The sequence below is a fragment of the Hypanus sabinus genome, chromosome 1 (genome assembly GCF_030144855.1).
Source record: "Hypanus sabinus isolate sHypSab1 chromosome 1, sHypSab1.hap1, whole genome shotgun sequence".
In the NCBI taxonomy this organism is placed as follows: Eukaryota; Metazoa; Chordata; class Chondrichthyes; order Myliobatiformes; family Dasyatidae; genus Hypanus; species Hypanus sabinus.
This window is the reverse complement of record NC_082706.1, coordinates 71522157-71542391: the sequence shown is the minus strand read 5'-3', so window position 1 is coordinate 71542391 and position 20235 is coordinate 71522157. Positions and strand designations below refer to the sequence as shown.

Below are 20235 nucleotides of genomic sequence, written 5' to 3'. Positions count from 1 at the left end.
TGTACTGAGGGAAGGGATTAGGAAATCTCATCCACTTGCTTTAAAATTGGGAAAGGGGTGAGGAGGCAAAAAAACAACTTTCAAAATCTTAAAATTTCAATTATAAAAATTTTCAAAGAATGTTGAAAATACACAGAAATATTTCCAAAGGCTTTGTTGTAACTTTGATGTAATTTTTACCATTCCCTACTGAATGGGAAAAAACACAAATACTGACTGTGTCATCATTGACAAAGTTGCTACATTCAGCTATACAATATTACCACAACAAACTGAAAAACAAAACACGTTTTGTATCCTACATTAGATAATACTCATTGCCACATCTTTTAAGAGATTCTTAGCTAGGTACACGGAGCTTAGAAAAATATGCGATATGGAAAACCTGGGCAGTTTCGAGAGTAGGCTACATGGTCGACACAACATTGTGGGCCAAAGAGCCTGAAATGTGTTGTAGATTTTCTATGTTTCTAAGAGATATTGTACAGAAAAATACAATCAACAGGACAAGAAAACATTGAAGTCATGGAAATTGAAGCCACAAAGCAAAAGTATGCAGAGTTTAAAGCTAGTACTGTGGCGACCCACTTCCTAGCGCACTCGAACCGGCTCACAAATAGCCAGCGCACCGGCACAAAAGCCAGTCCCAAAAGGGCACCAGCTCTGCTTCACCAACAAAGGGAAAAGCCTGCGGGGGATCGTGAGTACGTGCCCCTACAGCATCCGCGCCCGGGGAGGGCGGGATCAGGGAGGCTTTAAAGCAAGGCTGTGAAGTTCGAATAAAATCTTTCTTTAACTGCAGTTTACCGACTCCGTATCGTTATTTTAGCGCTGCGTGTAGCACACCGCTACAGCACTATCATTTCAAGAAAACAGACTACCTTCCATTTGACTGGTATCAACTCCAATCAACTTAAGTTTGCACCATAGTAGCATAGAGGTTAGCGTGACACTGTTACAGCTCAGGGTGCTCCAGAGTTCGGAGTTCAATTCTGGTACCATTTTGTAAGGCATCTCTGAACGTTCTCCCCGTAGAATGCATGTGTTTAATCCAGGTGCTCTGGTTTCCTCCCACATACATAGTCCAAAGATGGACAGGTTAATTGGTCATTACAAATTGTCCTGTGATTAGGCTGAGTTAATTGAGTTTGTCGGGGTTTGCTTGGGTGGCCTCACCTGAAGGACCAGAAGGTTATACTGAATCGCCAAATAAAAAATACAAATACATGGAATCCAATTAAATTCAGGTCAGCTTTGAAGGTCACAGGTCTCCTTATTTGCATGTTAGTGAAGGAGAGTCAATTGAAATAGTCAAGCTCTAAAAACAGAGTATTTCTTGTCATATATAATTTATCCATTCTCAAACACTATTTAAAATAATCTAATTGGCATATTAGATGGCAGCCTGGTTCAACAATTTCCCAGTCAATGATTAGAAAGCACAGAAGAAATTTTCAAATGGAACAATGACACTACAGTGGCTGACAAGTGAAGTCAGAGCCAAAGTAAAAGCAAAAGAGAGGGAATACAATGAATACAAAGTTAGTAGCAACATAGAGGATTGCGAAGCTTTTAAAAACTTGTAGAAGGAAACTAAACTGGTTTAAGAAGGAAAAGATGGATTATGAATGGAAGCTGGCGATTAATATCAAAAAAGATACTAAAAGCTTCTTTAAATATATCGAAAGTAAAAGAGGGTAGATATAGGACCAATAGAAAATGACACTGGAAGTATTGTAACGAGAGACGCAGAGATGGCAGAGGAACTGAATGCGTATTTTCATCAGTTTTCACAGTGGAAGACATCTGCAGTATATCAGACATTCAAGAGTTATCAGGGAAATGAAGTACGTGCAGTGAAAATTACGATTGAGAAAGTGCTCAGGAGGCTTAATGATCTGAGGGTGGATAAATCTCCTGGACCTGATGGAATGCACCCTCAAGTTCTGAAGAAAGTAGCTGGAGAAATTGCAGAGGCATTAACAATGATCTTTCAAGAATTGATAGATTCTGGCATTGTAACGGATGAATGGAAAATTTCAGATGTTACTCCACCATTTAAGAACAGTGCGAGGCAGCAGAAAGGAAACTATAGACCTGTAAGCCTGACATCAGTGGTTGGGAAATTATTGGAATTGATTGTTAGGGATGAGATTACAGAGTACCTGGATGGTTTCCTGAAAGGAAAATCCTGCCCAACTAACCCACTGCAATTTTTTGAGGAAATTATAAACATTGTAGACAAAGGAGATGCAGTGGATGTGGTGTACTTGGATTTTCAAAAGGCCTTTGACAAGGTGCCGCACCATGAGACTGCTTAGCAATACAAGAGCCCATGGAACTACAGGGAAGTTACCAGCATGAGTGGAGCATTGGTTGATCGGCAGAAAGCAGGAAGTGGGAATAAAGGGATCCCATTCCGGCTGGCAGCCGGTTACCAGTGGAGTTCCATAGGAGTCAGTGTTGGAACCACTACTTTTTACAATGTAGGTCATTGATTTCGACTATGGGATTAATGGATTTGTGGCTAAATTTGCCAATGATACAAAGATAGGTGGAGGATCAGGAAGTGTTCAGGAAACAGAGAGCCTGTAGAGAGACTTAGATACTCCAGAGGAATGGGCAAAGCGGTAAATAAAATACAATGTTATAGAAACATAGAAAACCTACAGCACAATACAGGCCCTTCAGCCTACAAAGTTATGCCAAACACGTCCCTACCTTAGAAATTACTAGGCTTGGAAACTGGAAAGTGTATGGCCATGCACTTTGCTGGAAGAAATAAACAGGCAGACTATTACTTAGATGGAGAAAGAATTCAAAATGCAGAGATGCAAAGGGACTTGGGACTTGTGCAGGATACCCTAAAGGTTAACCTCCAGGTTGAGTCGGTGGTGAAGGCGGCAAATGCAATGTGGGCATTCATTTCTAGTGGTATAGAATATAAAAGTATAGGGATATGATGTTGAGGCACTCGTGAGACCACATTTGGAGTATTGTTTGCAGTTTTGGGCTCCTTATTTTAGAAAGGATATACTGACATTTGAGAGGGTTCAGAGAAAATTCTTGAGGATAATTCCAGGAATGAAAGAGTTACCATATGAGCAACATCCGGCAGCTCTTGGGCTGTATTCCCTGGAGTTCAGGAGAATGAGGGGGATCTCATAGAAACAAATGGCTTGAACAGATTACATATGGCAAAATTATTTCCCATGGTAGGGGAGTCTAGGACAAGAATTCAGGATTGAAGGACATCCATTTTGAATAGAGCTGCTGAGAAATTATTTTAGACAGAGGGTGGTAAATCTGTGGTATTTGTTTTTACAAGTGGCTGTGGAGGCCAAGTCATTGAGTGCATTTAAGGCAGAGATAGATAGGTTCTTGATTAGCCAGGGCATCAAAGGGTATGGAGTGAAAACAGGGGAGTTGGGATGACTAGAAGAATTGGATCAGTCATGATTGAATGGCGGAGCAGACACGATGGGCTGAATGACCTACTTCTGCTCCTATATCTTATGGTCTTAACTGGTGATCCTCTTCTCCGCTGAAGATTTGCCTATTGTACAACCACCAAGCATCTTAGTACCTCCAGATATACCGTATTCAGAGTATCACATACATGAACTGCTGTCACGCAGTACCCACAGCAGACAATGTACCATGTCAACAGACAAGTCATTGGCTAATGTATTCTTAATTTAATCTGAAGTTAATGCAGATTAAGGCTGCAGCAATAATCACTCTTTTGCAAATTCAAACTAGCAGCATACATGCTCCAGGCAGAGGTTCATAGGCTTATTGTGAACTTTAGTCTGCTTAACAACAACACATTCACAACTACTTTGCACACCAAGTCTGTAGGCTTGTATCTAGATAAATTAACTAAGTGTGTAATATGCAGGATTGACAGGCAGAAGTTAGTTTGTGATCTTCAACACAAATAAGTTTCTGGTCTTCAAATTTGATTATTTGGTATTGTGGGGGTGGAAGAGAATGCAGGGAGAAATTAATCCTCCCAATGCACCATTCTCATACTTGTATGATTCATACCTCCTTTCCCACCAAGTGATTTAAGAATGATATTGGAGGCAGCTTGGAAATAATTGATGCATTACCTGGGGACCAAAAGCAGAAGGAAAACGGTTTCCAAATAGAAAAACCTGTTGTGTTTCTTTAAGATCACTAAAATGTCACAGACAGGTGTAGAACCTTCCTGTCCCCAACACTGTTCAAAATAATCCCATTCACCAACTGCAGCCATCTGCTTCAGGATTCCATTACGAGTCAATTCAATCTGATCGCAAAAGGATGGAAATGAAAGTAACATGTATTTGCATTTATGACCTCAAACAAACCTCAAACAAATGGAAAGTTTTGCAGAATTGCAAATGAATTCAGTCTTTCAGACCTTTATCAGTCGTCATTTAATAAAACCACAGAAGCAAAAAACCTCGGTAACCCAGAGAGGCTTTATACAACACTGCCACATCAACACAAGTTGTTCTGACAGAAGAACAATGGATGGCAAATGAAATCAGGAAGTGGCTCAATTCCAGCTCCTCAGTATAATGGCCAATTGGTACCCAAAATCTAGGCTGATGCAAGAAAATTGAGGACTTGAATGAAGGCCAAAGGGCGAACACTGGGGATCCAAGTGAAAAGACAGACTGAAAAGGAAACAAACATTGGTTCCTTTTTTGATGTAAAAGAGAGATTTGGGAATTAAATCCACATTTAGTGAGATATAACTGAGGATACCATGAAACTGTGGCACTGAGACAAGGCTGCAGGTTCTTTCCTCACTAGGCTGCTTAATTGATCTCAGCCTGTGATACAATTGATCTCTCACCATTACTAAAGTTTAGGCAAGAAAAAAAAAGTATTAGCACCTATTATTCTCTTAACTATAGAACAGGGACCCTTATCAATGGTCCAAAAGCTAAAACAGATTCATGGCTGTTTGATTTGCCCCCATTCACCAAACTAAGGACAAACTATCTCCTCTCAATAATGTCTGCATTGAAAGGGTTATCCAGTAACAGTCAATAATTAGATCTGTTTCGTTCAGCAGGTTGACTGACCCAAGCATGTTCCTGTTTCATCGTTCAGAAGTAGAAAATGAGAGGCACAGCCCAAAAAAAAATTCCTTTTGAAATCAGAAATTAAATTACCATTACTAAATTAAATTACTATGCAGTTACCAGTGGTAAAGTCAATGATTCCAATGTTAAATCATGTTAGTTACCCCAAAGGCAGCAAGAATTTTTTCCACCAAAAATGATCAAGGAAATTAGAAATTTAAAAATTACATATCTGAACAATCTGAACTTCAACCAAAAGTGCATTTAATTAAAAGTTATTACATTATCCTTCTCAACGATTACCATAACAGGGTTACATGAAAATATGAAAGTAGATACAGTGAAAATAAAAACATACAGAATACAAAGCTTTCCACAATGCAAATTACTAGATTGGACTTTCCAAAAATGCTTGTTCACATTACAATACAAGCATAAGATTCAGTATCTCCATGATAGTCAACGAAACTGCACAAAACCACTTAAAGCTGTTGACAGCTTTTAGTTGACTACAGAAAGTCAGCTAAGCTATAAAAATATTAACTTGATTCGTCTAAATATTTCAAAGAGTATGAAATTTGAATAAGAAAGTCAAGACGCCAGACCATTTCAAAGTACTTTAACTTTCATCATTAAAAGGAATTCGTTTATAGCACTGCAGTTTAAATATTCGGTCACTGCAAATCAAATTGCTTATTTATTTCTACGGTTGAAATAGGCGATTCATGATCCACCTCTGTGCATGGAATATGCACGGAAAGCGAAGCAATCCACTTACGTACAGTATGCATGTTATTAGAAAGTGACAGGTGCAGTTTACGAACTATTACTGTACTGTTCTTTGCAAAATGATTAACGTCGAAAAGGATTAACAAACTGAACGCCAGCGAGTTTAAAGCATTTTACTGTACAATTTAGTTTATTACAATAACTGTTTATTCGCTTTATAGATGCAGCATGACCTAGTGAGTCCCTCCAGTATTCTGTGTGTTTGACTGTAAAATTTGGTTATTTTTAAAATTCACCATCGCATTAATATCGGAATCCTGTAAAGTACACACAGCTGTTTCCATCACAACAGCCTACCATTAACTCACTCTATCTACTGGCCAATGCTCTCTTGCATAGAAACAATCAGGGTTCTACCAATTAAAAAAAACCAAATACAACCTTTTGCTTAATTTATTTTATTTAATTTGCTTAAGGGTCATATTGGATAGAAAGACACCAACCTTCATGTCGCCGATGATGGTCTGAAATAATCCACCAAGCGCACTGCATTCCTTCCCTATAACAGCCTCCATCTTTCCAATAAAAACGCAGCTGGGCTCCACAAACGAAAGGATAAAATACCTTCACAGTATCTTCAGAGGGAGGGAATGGAAAACCTTCGCAAACCCTCAACCTGCCGAGCAGTTATGATCGTTCGTCTAATTAACAGTAAAAGCTTCTTATGGGTGGGGGGGAAGGGTGGTGGGAATCAAAAGGCTAATGATGAGGGGTAATTGTTGGACGATTGCAAAAAGAAAACGCACTCTTATTCCCTGCGGTCAGCATTTACCCCGCAATGCTGAGAATATCCATTGTTCTGTCTGTCGACATCATGCGGCAGATCGTGTAAAAATAACACACGGGGTAGAGGTTAAAAATAAGATTGCTTTCTGCAGCGACTCAGTGCACGAAATGATCCTCCCCACACACATACAAAACCAGAGCAGGGGGCTGGAGTATGAGAAAGCTCCCCCCCCCCCTCTTCCTGCCTCAAAGTAAAAGCTCACCAATCAACCCAAAGCGAGCGGCCTCAGCTCGGCTCGGCTTCATGGTACTCCATTGGCGCTCGTCACAGGAGAGCAGGGTAATCTGACGTCACGGCTTTCAACCGCGATCGGTTCCGGCTCCGGCGTTGGTACGCTCGTCTTCTGGGACTGGTTTTGGATGGATGGTGTGCGCGCCCTTTGGCACTCCGACGTTGGGTGATGGTGTGTGAGCTCTAGGGCTCGGATGTTGGATGGATGGTGCACTTGCTGGGGCTTGGGCCTGGGCTGTTGCTACGTGGGCTCTGGGACTTGGGGCTTGGATGGATGGTGCGTGTCCTTTGGGGTTCTGGCATTGGATAGGTAGTGCGGATGTCCATTTGTGCTCAAAATCTGTTGAAGAGTTGATGTTGGCAATGCGAGAGAAAAATTATTCGTGTGCCCAGAAGGGTGAGAGTGAACAAATGCTTCAGGTCAGTCTCTGTTATGTTTTGTTACTCGAACATGTAAAACTACTTGAAATAGAAATAAGGAACTGGGAATTATGTTTCTAATTTCATTTTTATTTTAATCAAGGTGTGCAGTTACGACGTGCTGGCATGCTGAGATGTTCCATTGATGAACTTTTTACATATATCCCACAATGCATTATATAAGCAACAAAGAATGATTAATCAACCAATATGTTTACAGTATTTCTCAAATAATACTGAAATATTAAATATACAACACTCTTCCCTGCTTAGCTATGAACTCCAACTAACTATAGAATGCATCTCAACTTTAATATATGTGTACAGTGTACTAAATGATACAATTACTATATCCTCTATAGACATACACAGCATTGAAAATTTCAAATTGTTCCATTCAGGCCTACTTTGTTACTTTTGTGGAATATCTTTCCTGACAAGTGCGGTCACTCTGCTTGGCAGGAGACACTTGTGACTGTGAAACAGTGGGAGAGTTTAAAAAGTGAGTAGATTGAAAGGGGGAAGGTCATTTCTTCAGCAGTTTGAACGGGACACGACTGCGCAAGCATGTGAAGGTCGGCCTCTGAGACAGTGGGAAAGTTTAAAAAACGAGCAGATTAACGGAGCGGGAGACAGAGTAGGAAGACTTTGGCTTGAGAGGCTTCGGCGAGCAGAGGCTGAGGACGAGCTTGATCCCAGTCAGGTAAGGCCGATCAGCTCCTTTAATTAATCTAATTAACTTAGAAGTAGGTCTTTTTTTCCCCTTGGCGAATTGGTCCGGACAGATGGAGGAACAGCAGGGCTCACACAGCTAACGGTACGAGCTAATGATTTAAAAAGTTTGTGTGTTTGGTGAGTTCAGTGGGTGAGAGGACTTATTTTAACTTGTTTCATTCCTGTAGAATTAGGTAGCATGTCTGTAGGGTTAGTGTTTTGTTCAGGGTGTCAGATGTGGGAATCCTGTGAGACCTCCAGCCACCCTGATGGCCACATCTGTGTCAGGTGCACCGAGATACAGCTCCTCAGAGACAGTGTTAGGGATATCTTTCCTGACGAAGGGTCTTGGCCCGAATCATCGACAGCGCTTCTCCCTATAGATGCTGCCTGGCCTGCTGCGTTCCACCAGCATTTGTGTGTGTTGCTTGAATTTCCAACATCTGCAGATTTCCTCATGTTTGAGATACCCGCATGGTGTGTTGCCTCCCAGATGCCAGGGTACCGGATGTCTCAGCTCGGATCCAGAATATTCTGAAGAGAGAGGGCAAGCAGCCAGCTGTCTTGATACATGTTGGTACCAATGAAATAGATAGGAAAAGGGAGGAGGTCCTGAGGAGAGATTTCCGGGAGTTAGGAAGGAAGCTGAGAAGCAGTACCTCCAGGGTAGTAATCTCAGGATTGCTACCTGTGCCACGTGCTAGCGAGGGCAAGAATAGAAGGATCAGGCAGATGAATGCGTGGCTGAGAGACTGATGCAGGGGGCAGAGCTTCAGATTGTTGGATCATTGGGATCTCTTCCAGGGGGAAGTATGACCTGTTCAAAAAGGACGGGTTACACCTGAACCCGAAGGGGACCAATATCCTGGCGGGAAGGTTTAATAGAGCTGTTAGAGAGGGTTTAAACTAACTTGGCAGGAGGATGGGAACCCGAATGATAGAGTGGAGGAGGAGGAAAACAGAGATAAATCTAAGATAGTGAGCAGTAAAGATGTCAGGCAGGTGATGGGGCAAATTTGCAGCCATTGGGATGAGTTGCAGTGCAATCAAAGCAGAAAGTACCAAATACTTGACCTAAGGTGTTATACTTCAATGTACGCAGCATAAGGAATAAGGTGGATGATCCTGTTGTGCAGCTACAGATTGGCAGGTATGATGCTGTGGCCATCACTAAGACATGGCTAAAGGATGCATGTCTCTGGGAGCTGAATGTCCAAGGATACATGGTGTATCGGGAGGATAGGCAGGTCGGCAGAGGGGGTGGCGTGGCTTTATTGGTAAGAAATGATATTAAATCATTAGAAAGAGGTAACATAGGATCGGAAGGTGCAGAATCTTTATGGGTTGAGCTAAGAAATCGCAGGGGTAAAAGGACCCTGATGGCAGTTATATACAGGCCTCCTAACAGCTGCAGTGATGTGGTCTACAAATTACAACAGGAAATCGAAAAGGCTTGCCAGAAGGGCAGTGGATGATAATTGTGGGGGATCTTAACATGCAAGTGGATTGGGAAAATCAGGTCGGCACTGGATCTCAAGAGAGAGGATTTGTAGAATGTCTACAAGATGGCTTTTTAGAACAGCTTGTTATTGAGCCTACTAGGGGATCGGTTGTAATGGATTGGGTATTGTGTAATGAACCAGAGGCGATTAGAGAGATTGAGGTGAAGGAACCCTTAGGAGGCAGTGATCATAATGTGATTGAGTTCACTGTGAAATTTGAGAAAGAGGCAGAAATCTGATGTGTCGTTATTTCAGTGGAGTAAAGGAAGTTACAGTGGCATGAAAGACAAACTGGCCAAAGTTGACTGGAAAGGGACACTAGCAGGAAGGATGGCAGAGCAGCAGTGGCTGGAGTTTATGCGAGAAGTGAGGAAGGTGCAAGACAGATATATTCCAAAAAGAAGGAATTTTCGAGTGGAAAAAGGATGCAACCGTGGCTGACAAGAGAAGTCAAAGCCAAAGTAAAACCAAAGGATAGCGCATACAAAAAAGCAAAAATTAGTGGGAAGGCAGAGCATTGGGAAGTATTTAAAAGCTTACAAAAGGAAACTAAGAAGGTCATTAAGAGGGAAAAGATGAACTATGAAAGGAAGTCAAGTCAGGTCACTTTTTATTATCATTTTGACCATAACTGCTGGTACAGTACACATTAAAAACAAGATAACATTTTTCAGGACCATGGTGCTACATGAACAATACAAAAACTACACAACTACACTGAGGCTAATAAATAATATCAAAGAGGATACTAAAAGCTTTTTCAAATATATAAAGAGTAAAAGACAGGTGAGAGTAGATATAGGACTGATAGAAAATGATGCTGGAGAAATTGTGATGGGAGATAAGGAAATGGCGGAGGAACTGAACGAGTATTTTGCATCAGTCTTCACTGAGGAAGACATCAGTAGTATACTGGACACTCAAGGGTGTCAGAGAAGTGTGCACAGTCACAATTACGACAGAGAAAGTACTCAGGAAGCTGAATAGTCTAAGGGTAGATAAATCTCCTGGACCAGATGGAATGTACCTTTGTGTTCTAAAGGAAGTAACTATGGAGACTGCAGAGGCATTAGCAATGATCTTTCAAAAGTCATTTCAAAACTTGGGATTCTGGCCTGGTTCCAGAGGACTGGAAGGCAAATATCACTCCGCTATTTAAGAAGGGGGCAAGGAAGCAAAAAGGAAATTGTAGACCTGTTTGCTTGACATCGGTGGTTGGGAAGCTGTTGGAATCGATTATTAAGGATGAGGTTACAGAGTACCTGGAGGCATATGACAAGATAGGCAGAACTCAGCATGGTTTCCTTAAGGGAAAATCCTGCCTGACAAACCTATTGCAATTTTTTGAGGAAATCACAAGTAGGCTAGACAAGGGAGATGCAATGGATGTTGTGTATTTGGATTTTCAGAAGGTGTCGCACAAGATAAGAGTCCATGGAATTACGGGAAAGTTACATACATGGATAGAACATTGGCTGATTGGCAGGAAACAGAGAGTGGGAATAAAGGGATCCCATTCTAGTTGGCTGCTGGTTACCAGTGGTGTTCCACAGGGGTCCGTGATGGGGCTGCTTCTTTTTACGTTGCATATCAATGATTTGGATTATGGAATCAATGGCTTTGTGGCTAAGTTCGTCGTTGATACAAAGATCTGTGGTGGGGCCAGTAGTGCTGAGGAAACAGAGAGTCTGCAGAGAGACTTGGATAGATTGGGGAATGGGCAAAGAATTAGCAAATGAATTACAATGTTGGAAAGTGAACTGTCATGCACTTTGGTAGAAGAAATAAACGGGCAGACTATTATCTAACTGGGGAGAGAATTCAAAGTCTGAGATGAAACAGGACTTGGGAGTTCTCGTGCAGGATACCCTTAAGGTTAACCTCCAGGTTGAGTCGGTGGTGAAGAAGGCGAATGCAATGTTGGCATTCATTTCTAGAGAAATAGAGTATAGGAGCAGGGATGTGATGTTGAAACTCTATAGACCTCACTTGGAATACTGTGTGCAGTTTTGGGCTCCTTATTTAAGAAAGGATGTGCTGACATTGGAGAGGGTTCAGAGAAGATTCCGGGAATGAGAGGGTTAACATATGAGGAACGTTTGACCGCTCTTGGACTGTACTGCTTGGAGTTTAGAAGAATGAGGGGGGACCTCATAGAAACATTTCGAATGTTGAAAGGCATGGACAGAGTGGATGTGGCAAAGTTGTTTCCCATGGTGGGGGAGTCTAGTACAAGAGGGCATGACTTAAGGATTGAAGGGCACCCATTCAGAACAGAGATGCGAAGAAATTTTTTTAGCCAGAGGGTGGTGATTCTTTGGAATTTGTTGCCACAGGTGGCAGTGGAGGTCAAGTCATTGGGTGCATTTAAGGCAGAGATTGATAGGTATCTGAGTAGCCAGGGCATCAAAGGTTATGGTGAGAAGGTGGGGGAGTGGGACTAAATGGGAGAATGGATCAGCTCATGATAAAATGGCGGAGCAGACTCGATGGGCCAAATAGCCGACTTCTGCTCCTTTGTCTTATGGACCTCCATGATGGTTGTAGGAGTTGACTTTGGGACTGCAGTAAGTTCTAACAGTGCTGGACACTTTTCTTCTGGACTTGTTGGCATCCTAAACAATGCATGGCAAGCTACAATGGACAATGTGGGTCCTTATGTGTGAGTACATTGTCTGACGTCACCATTTCTTTAACTTTTTAGATAGCCATTTCATATTGCTTTGTTTAATGCCATTTCCCGATCTGTAGTCATGAATTCAAGGGTGGAGGATGGATACAAGAAAATTTCAAGATCACTGAATATCCCGTAGAGTACAGTTAAATCAGTCATCAAGAAATGGAAAGAATATGACACAGCTATAAATCTGCCCAGTGCAGGCCACAATCAAAAACTGTTCGTGCAAGGAGACTAATAAGGGAGGACACCAAGAGACATATGACAACACTGGAGGAGTTACAAACTTCAGTGACTGAGATGGGAGAGACTGCGCATACAACAACTGTTTACCCGGTGCTTCACCAGTCGCAGCTTTATGGAAGAGTGGCAAAGAGAAAGCCACTGTTGAAAAAAGTTCACACAAAATCTCAGCCAGAGTTTGCCAGAAGACATGTGGAGGACTCTGAAGTCAGCTGGAACAAAGTTCTGTGGTCTGATGAAACCAAACGAAACAATTTGGCGTAAGCCAAACACCGCATATCATCCAAAACACATCTTGCCTGCCATGAAACATGGTGATGACAGCATCACTGCAGCAGGCCTTGGAAGGTTTGTGAAAGTAGAGGGTAAAATGGACACAGCAAAATACAGGGAAATCCTAGAGGAAAATCTGATGCAGTCTGCAAGAGCACTGCGACTTGGGGGAAGATTTGTTTTCCAGATTTGTTTTGACCCCAAGCATAAAGCCAAAGCACAAAGTTAATGTCCTGGAGTGGCCAAATCAGTCCAGACAATCCAATTAAGAATTTATGGCTGGACTTAAAAAGCTCTTTTCCCTCATCATCCCCATGCTATCTGACAGAGATTGAGCAGTTTTGTAAAGAAGAATGGGGGGGGAAATTGCAGAGTCCAGATGTGCAAAGCTGATTGAGACCTGTCCACACAGACACAAAGCTGTAATTGCTGCCAAAGGTACATCTACTAAATATTGACTTGAAGGGAGTGAAGACTTGCGCAATATGTGTTTAATATTTGTAATTAATTTAGATCACTTTATAGAGATCTGTTTTCACTTTGACACGAAAGAGTCTTTTTCTGTTAATCAGTGTCAAAAAAGCCAAATCATTGTTATAAAACAATAAAACATGAATACTATCAAGGGTGGTGAATACTTTTTATAGGCACTATATCTTTCTTCCGGTATGAGTTCTTAGTTAGATATCCACAGGCTTTAGTTCAGTATCTTTGAAATGTCATTCGAATTCATTTTGTGGAATGACTAAAACAGCTGAGCAAATGTCTAATTCCATTTTAATTAATGTGCTGTTAACTTCTGGTGTAAGCTATATTGCCTGTCTACTGTAAGTTTTCACATTATAAATCTCCTTAATACTTTATTAATAGCATTTTTGTGTTTAAAAAAAGTTGATTCAAGGGTCGAGGCATGCCATGCGAGTGAGGCCGAGGCATGTATGAGGAGAAGTGGTCAGAGTCAGAGACGGAGTTTAAATTAGCAGAGTGGAGGAGTTTTGGAACTCATTCACCTAAACCGAGAGCAAAGTTTGATCGATCTTAGTGCCGGGCCAATTTGGAACGTGGCCCAGGGTCCAGGCCCAGAGCGTATCAATGTGACAGGGCCCAGATCTTTGAGCGAGGAATGACCTGATGTTTGAACGATTTCAGCAGCGGGCTGAATGGATTGAAAAGGCAGAGTGTTGGGACCTGAGGAAAGGGTCAAGCCAATTCTGCTCACTGCTTTGCAAAGTTTTTTTTCACTCTTTGCTGCACTGAGGCTGAAGCTGTGAGACTGCTCTGGGCTTCGTGTCTATGGACTCATTTTTTGTTCTGAATGTTGTTTACTTGCTTTTATTGTTTGGATAATTTGTTGTTTTTCTCTTCCTGCACATTGGGTGTTTGTTGGATTTTTTTTTTAATGGGTTCATTGGGTTTCGTGTTTTTTGGCTGCCTGTAAGGAGACGTATCTCAAGGTTGTATAATGTATACATACTTTGATAATAAATGTACTGTATTTTGAACTTTGATCTGTGTCACTTACATCATTATCAGATTTTTCATCAACAGCATGCAGATTAGTGCTCTTTTTGAAACTGCAACTTGATTTTTTTTTAGCTTTTTCTCTTTCCTGTGTAGTCCATTTATTTTTGACTGCCCAACATGCTCTTTGTATGTCACCTACTTTGTTGCATTTGTTTGCAAGTTTCATGGGATGACAAATGCTATGTGAGTACTTTTATACATATATACCATAATGAATTATGTAAACCACAAAGGATACTTCATCAAACAATATATTTACAATATTACCCAAATGTTAAGTATACAACAGTAACCTTGTTAACCGTTGTCAGTGGAACTAGGTTAGGAAACTCACTACGCAACTCTTAAATAATCAAAGCTTGTGCTTTATTGTCTCTGCATAAACAACTTGTGTAACCATATTGACCCCAGGCCAACAACTTAAAACATGAATCTGCTGTTGCCACTGTACTCACTCAGACCACTTTTCCAATTTATAACATTGAATAGGGAATTTCCTTTTCGATCCTTTCTTCTCCCCGCTCCTGGCATGTCGGTTCTTCCTTGCAATGAGTCTCTGGAGGGAGTTAGCTATCTTGCATCTGAAAACCTCTGCTTTTATAACTGTTACTTACTAGATCAAATATTGCCTTTTAGTGTTATTGGCAATTGGTCCTTTGACTGGCCTTTAACACCTTATTAGCTCTGGTCCAGAAGTGACAACTGGCAATTTGTTTAAACTCAGTTACCAAACCAGCAACCAGCTGGAATCCCTCAGGGCAGACATAGACACCAGCATGCACAAACCAGCGTGATATATCACATAACACTTGACTTCTTATTTGGAAATGATCTCTGGTCCAGCAGATTACCTGGAGCATCATTGTGTCCACTTTGTGTCACACCCTGAGCCAATAGGCTGGTCCTAGACTAATTTCCACTTGGCATTATTTATTTATTATTTAATTATTTATGGTTTTATATTGCTATATTTCTACACTAATCTTGGTTGGTACAACTGTAACAAAACCCAGTTTCCCTCGGGATCAATAAAGTATGTCTGTTTGTCTGTCTGTAAAACATTGATCAAGCCAAACAGCTTCAGTTCACAAAATGGCACTTTCCATTCCTTCAACCCCATAGCAAGAACAAAGACAATTGGTTTGTCATTTTCCACTGTCCTCGACCCACTTGACTTGAACATTTTCTTTCATATTTTAATTCCTCCACGGGCCACAACCTTTCATGAGGGTAGGCAGAGGCTGGATGGGTGAAGGTGGGAGCAGGTGGTTGTGGCTTGGTCCCCTGGATACCAGGCTCTTGGTACTGGGCAAGACTGTTGGCAGAACTCTGTTTTCCCCTGATTGAAGCACTTATGAACAGGGGCCACAATCTATGCAGAAGGAGAGGACTTTCACAAAAGAGATGTAGAGTCATTTCTTCAGAGAACAGGATTAGACATTAAGTCCTTTGAGATCACAGTTACTGAAACCTGGAGGAACATTCAAGGAGTTGGAGGAACTCAGTGGGTCAAGCAGCATCTATAGAGGGTAATGGACAGTTGACATTTCAGGCTGAGACCCTTTGCCATTCCAGGTGAAAGGTCTTGACCCAAAACATCAACAATCCATTTCCCTCCATAAATGACTCCTGAGTTCCTCCAGTTTCTTGTTTATTGTTTAATTATGGTCACACTGCTTTCAGTGTTAATTTCCTATTCTATCTGTATAGGTATCCAGAAATGTATTAATCTTTGTTTGAGTGGGCTAAGTTACTTGTAAGTTTTGGTGAGACTTCCCCACATTCCAATACACTCTACAGAATCCAGGCCTAGCCTACTCAATCACTCCTTGGAACCAGATTAGCAAAATCATTTTAAAAAAACTTCTCTAGCACACCAATCCCCTTTAAGAAATAAATTCCCTTGCTGAATTCCAGAGCTCTGATACTGAATAAGGAATTGTTTCTGTGTTGTAATTATTCAATTTCAGCACAGAAACAGTCCTAGCTGATCATCCAAGTATCCATCAAACCAATATTTGTTCAGGCCCACAGCAATATGATTGATTCTTACTGACTTCAAAATTATGCTGCTCATTTGAAGAACAATTAGGCATGGACAATAACCACTGGGCTTGCCAATGACTCCCACATTCTGGAAAATATATTAAAATGAAATGACATGCTATAACATAGAGCAGAGAATAATAAAATGTCAGAGTCAATGTTTCATAAATAAGAAAGGATTGCTTCAGTTTTGTTTAATTATAACACATTAGAATTCCACAGACTGTAATGGTTTTACAATAAGTTGATTATAAGACAATAATCCAAAGGAAAGGTTTAGATGAATGTGAATATTTCAGAGTGAAAACTCGGTTTGTTTAGAAATATTAAAGAAAGTCATATAATTACTAATTTAATGCAAGGTATTCAATAGTATTTCTTGAATATTGATAATCATTTGTGAATTGGAAGAAAATTAGCTCACATTTTGCAAAGAGGTTTTGACCTAAGTTAATGGATGGTAGTGTCGTTTTTATAGATTCTGTTTACAGTAATTATTTCTTATTAAACAATCTTGAATCATAAGAAATTACATAAAGTGACAATACAGCAAACCTGACATCATATATTCAGCTTTTGAGTCTAATTATTCTAATATATTCCTTCTTGTGTTATATTCCATAGATTCAACTAAGACTGTGGACAACAAAGATTTTGTTTCTTGGATACTTTTAGGTATGTCTTACGGATTATGGGCTGCTGATCATGAAAATCACCATGAAATTTCCCCATCACACTCCGCATTCTTTGGAATGGTCTATGTTTATTATTTCAGTTCATAATTAAAGTTAATTAAAATGTTGCCCACAATGTGAAGCTGAAAAGTTTTCCATCTTGTCCAGCCATGCTTTGGATTACCAGCATGACCCGCAACATTGCCACCTTTTTATTGACTCCCCAGTTTTAAACCTGAAGCGACAATGTCCACCCTTCAATGCCAATTGACTATGCCGTACACATGAAAGAAAATAACTGAAATCTGGTAGTCTTGTTGAAACACATACAGTATAGCAACTTCAACAGGAACATCTGTGGTAATCTGAAAGTAGTAGCACTGCTGCTAGGAAAGCAGCTCGGATACACCAAGTCCTGTTGTTTCCTTTGTGAATGGAACAACCATGCTGAAGACTCTCATTATGTTAAAAAGGGTTGGTCATTCCGTAAGCAATTGGTTCCAGGGCTGGAAAGTGTAGCACATAAGTCACTTGTAGATCCAACAAAGATATTTTTCCTGAACCTCAGATTAAAATGGGGCTTAAGAAAACGTTTGTGAGAGCAATGTACAAGGACGGTAAAGGATTTTGATATTTGAGAAAGATGTTTCCCAGAATAACTGATGCCAAGATTAAAGAAGGCATTTTTGTTGGTCCATAAATCAAACAGGTCATCAATGACAGGCAATTTGAAGAACTTCTGATGGGACCAGAGCAAATCACATGGAAGGCATTCAAGGATGTTGTTGAAAATTTTCTTGGCAACTATAGAACACCAAACTATGTGCCTCTGATTGACTACATGCTTCAAGCATACAAAACAATGAGGTGCAACATGTCACTAAAGATTAATTTTCTGTGCTCCCACTTAGACTTCTTCCGTGCAAATCTTGGCACTGTCAGTGATGAGCATGATAAAAGGCTTACCAAGATGTTGTAATCATGGAGAATTAGTGTCGGCAACTGGAATCCATCAATGCTAGCTGATTATTGTTGGACACTTAATCACTTATGTGCCACACTTTTCTTAGCCTCAGACGCTGAGTTCAAACGAAAGTAATCAGCAAACATTTTTAGCTTAGTTGAACTATTGCAAAGCATCAGTACTGTGTTGCAATTAAACACACTATAGTCAATAAAAGTTAATTTCTTGTTTCTCCAAATTCCTATGTTATACAAGTAGTCTGAAATTATATTTGTGTTTAGCCTCAAGCGGTCTGTCATAACCTCAAATAATTACTGAGGAAGTGACACTTTCGGGGAAAAAAAATTTGCTGTCCAGCGTAATAAGTATCAACAGGCTGATACGGCAATCAACTAAAACCAATCAATTTAGACATAAAAGCATGAAAAGTCTCAAGTTCATTCCCTGGTCTAAATTGTGTTCCAAAGGAAACAAGCAATAAGACAAAAATGGTGTGCGTTTCTGCAAGCCTGATACTCCATTCATTACAAACATCCTTGATCTGATTTTGGCTTTAATTCCAGTTTCTTATATGGTCTCAGTAGACTACAATTCTTTTAAAATCTAAAATCTATCTATCTTGGCTTTAAAAATGCTTCATAAATTCACAGCCCTCCGGAATAGGGTATGTGAAAGAGTCACCAACCCTTTTAGAGAAGCATTTCCTCCATCTCTGGCTTAAATGGATGATCATCATCCTGAGTCTATACCCATTAGTCCTAAATTCCTTTGCCAGGGAGGTATCATCTCAACATCTAGCTTGCCAAGCACACCCCATTAAAATTCAAAAATTCCCAAAAGAAAATCTGGTTCAATTCTCATACTGTTGAACATCCTTCCAAATATTTGAGTATTGGCACTTAACAAGGTAATTGAAATAGAGCTGGATAGCCATGGTCCTTTAATCTGGAAGCAGTCAATATTGTCACAAGAGGAAGTGGCCATATTTGTGGACAATACAAAGATAGGTGGAGGGACAGGTATTGTTGAAGCAGGAAGTCTGCAGAAGGATTTAAGATTATGAGAACAGATAAAGAAGTGGCAGATTATGGTGTTGGGATGTGTGTGGTCATGCACTTTGGTAGAAGGAATAAAAGCATTGCCAATTTTCTAAATAGGGAGAAAAATCAGACATCAGAGGTGCAAAAGGATTTGGGAGTTTTCATGTAGGATTCTCTTCAGGTTCATATGTAGGTACAGTCTATGGTAAGGAAGGCAAATGCCTTCATTCATTTCGAGATGAGTAGAATATAAAAGTAACAATGTAAGGCTGAGGCTTTATAAGGCATTAATCAGACTGTGCATGTGCAGTTTTAGTTCTCTTATCTATAAAAGATGCGCTGTCACTGGAGAGGGTTGAGAGGAGGTTCACAAGATTGGATTCTGGGAATGAAAGCATTAACATACGAGGGCATTTGATGGCTCTAGGCCTGTACTCACTGGAGTCCAGAAAGATGCCGGGGGGTGGGGGGCATGGAATTTCAATGAAACCTATCAAATATTGAAAGGCCTAGATAAAGCGGGCACGGCAAAGGTGTTCCCTATGGTGGGAGAGTCCAGGACACAGCATCAAATAGAAGGACGTCCATTTAGAAAGAGAAGTAGAGGAATTTATTTAGTAGGTACATTTAGTCAGAGGGTGGTGAATCAGTGGAATTCATTGCCACAGATGGCTGTGGAGGCCAAATCATTGGGTCTATTTAAAGCAGAGATTGATAGTTTTTTGATTAATTGAGGTATCAAAGGTTGATGGAAGAAGGCAGGAGAATGGGGTTGACAGGGATAATAAATCACCTATGATTGTGATGCAGACTCAATGGTTCGAATAGCTTAAATGCTGCTATGTCTTATTTTCTTACGGAAGCAGGGTGATTCCTTGAACACAATGATTGGCTTGCATCGATGAATTTAAATCAGTAATATAAACTTGGACATTAGCAAAATACTACAAATGCTGGAAATCTAAGATGAAACCATTAGCAAGACAACTGTTTCACTGTGAAATTTCAGTTGCTTTCATGGGCCATTTTATTAATGCACTTTAGTTTGTTATTTATGTGTGATTCATCTATAGATTTCATCCTTCATAAGTTATCATGTGATATGTAGTTTATATGTACTACTGTGCTTTACACCCAGGTTCAAAGAAAAGTCCCATTTCTATATACATTATATGGTTATATATGTTATATACATGTATAGAGTTAAATAACAATGAACTTGACTTGCAGTTGTTACAGAATTTGATTAGGTTAGTGTATTTCTCTTCCC

At 40.4% G+C, this 20235-nt stretch overlaps 1 protein-coding gene and 1 long non-coding RNA gene across 14 annotated transcripts in view; one reads left to right on the top strand and one right to left on the bottom strand.

Moving 5' to 3' along the window:
* The window catches only part of LOC132394572 (protein MTSS 1-like), a 286259-nt gene extending 279308 nt beyond the window's left edge, over positions 1-6951 (bottom strand). For 9 of the 12 annotated variants that reach the window (XM_059970876.1, XM_059970893.1, XM_059970901.1 and 6 more), the window contains exon 1: positions 6314-6911. In XM_059970876.1, coding sequence (XP_059826859.1) covers positions 6314-6385 — 72 coding nt within the window. In that variant the 5' untranslated portion in view covers positions 6386-6911. Of the gene's footprint in view, positions 1-6313 lie in introns of all 12 variants that reach the window. The other 3 variants (XM_059970935.1, XM_059970926.1, XM_059970960.1) reach the window with 2 other exon arrangements.
* Positions 6952-7168: 217 nt separating this feature from the next.
* Positions 7169-20235, top strand: part of LOC132394637 (uncharacterized) — a 166458-nt gene continuing 153391 nt past the window's right edge. For both annotated transcript variants that reach the window (XR_009512394.1, XR_009512393.1), the window contains exons 1-2: positions 7169-7308; positions 16912-16962. This is a non-coding gene — a long non-coding RNA (uncharacterized LOC132394637). The remainder of the gene's footprint in view (positions 7309-16911; positions 16963-20235) is intronic.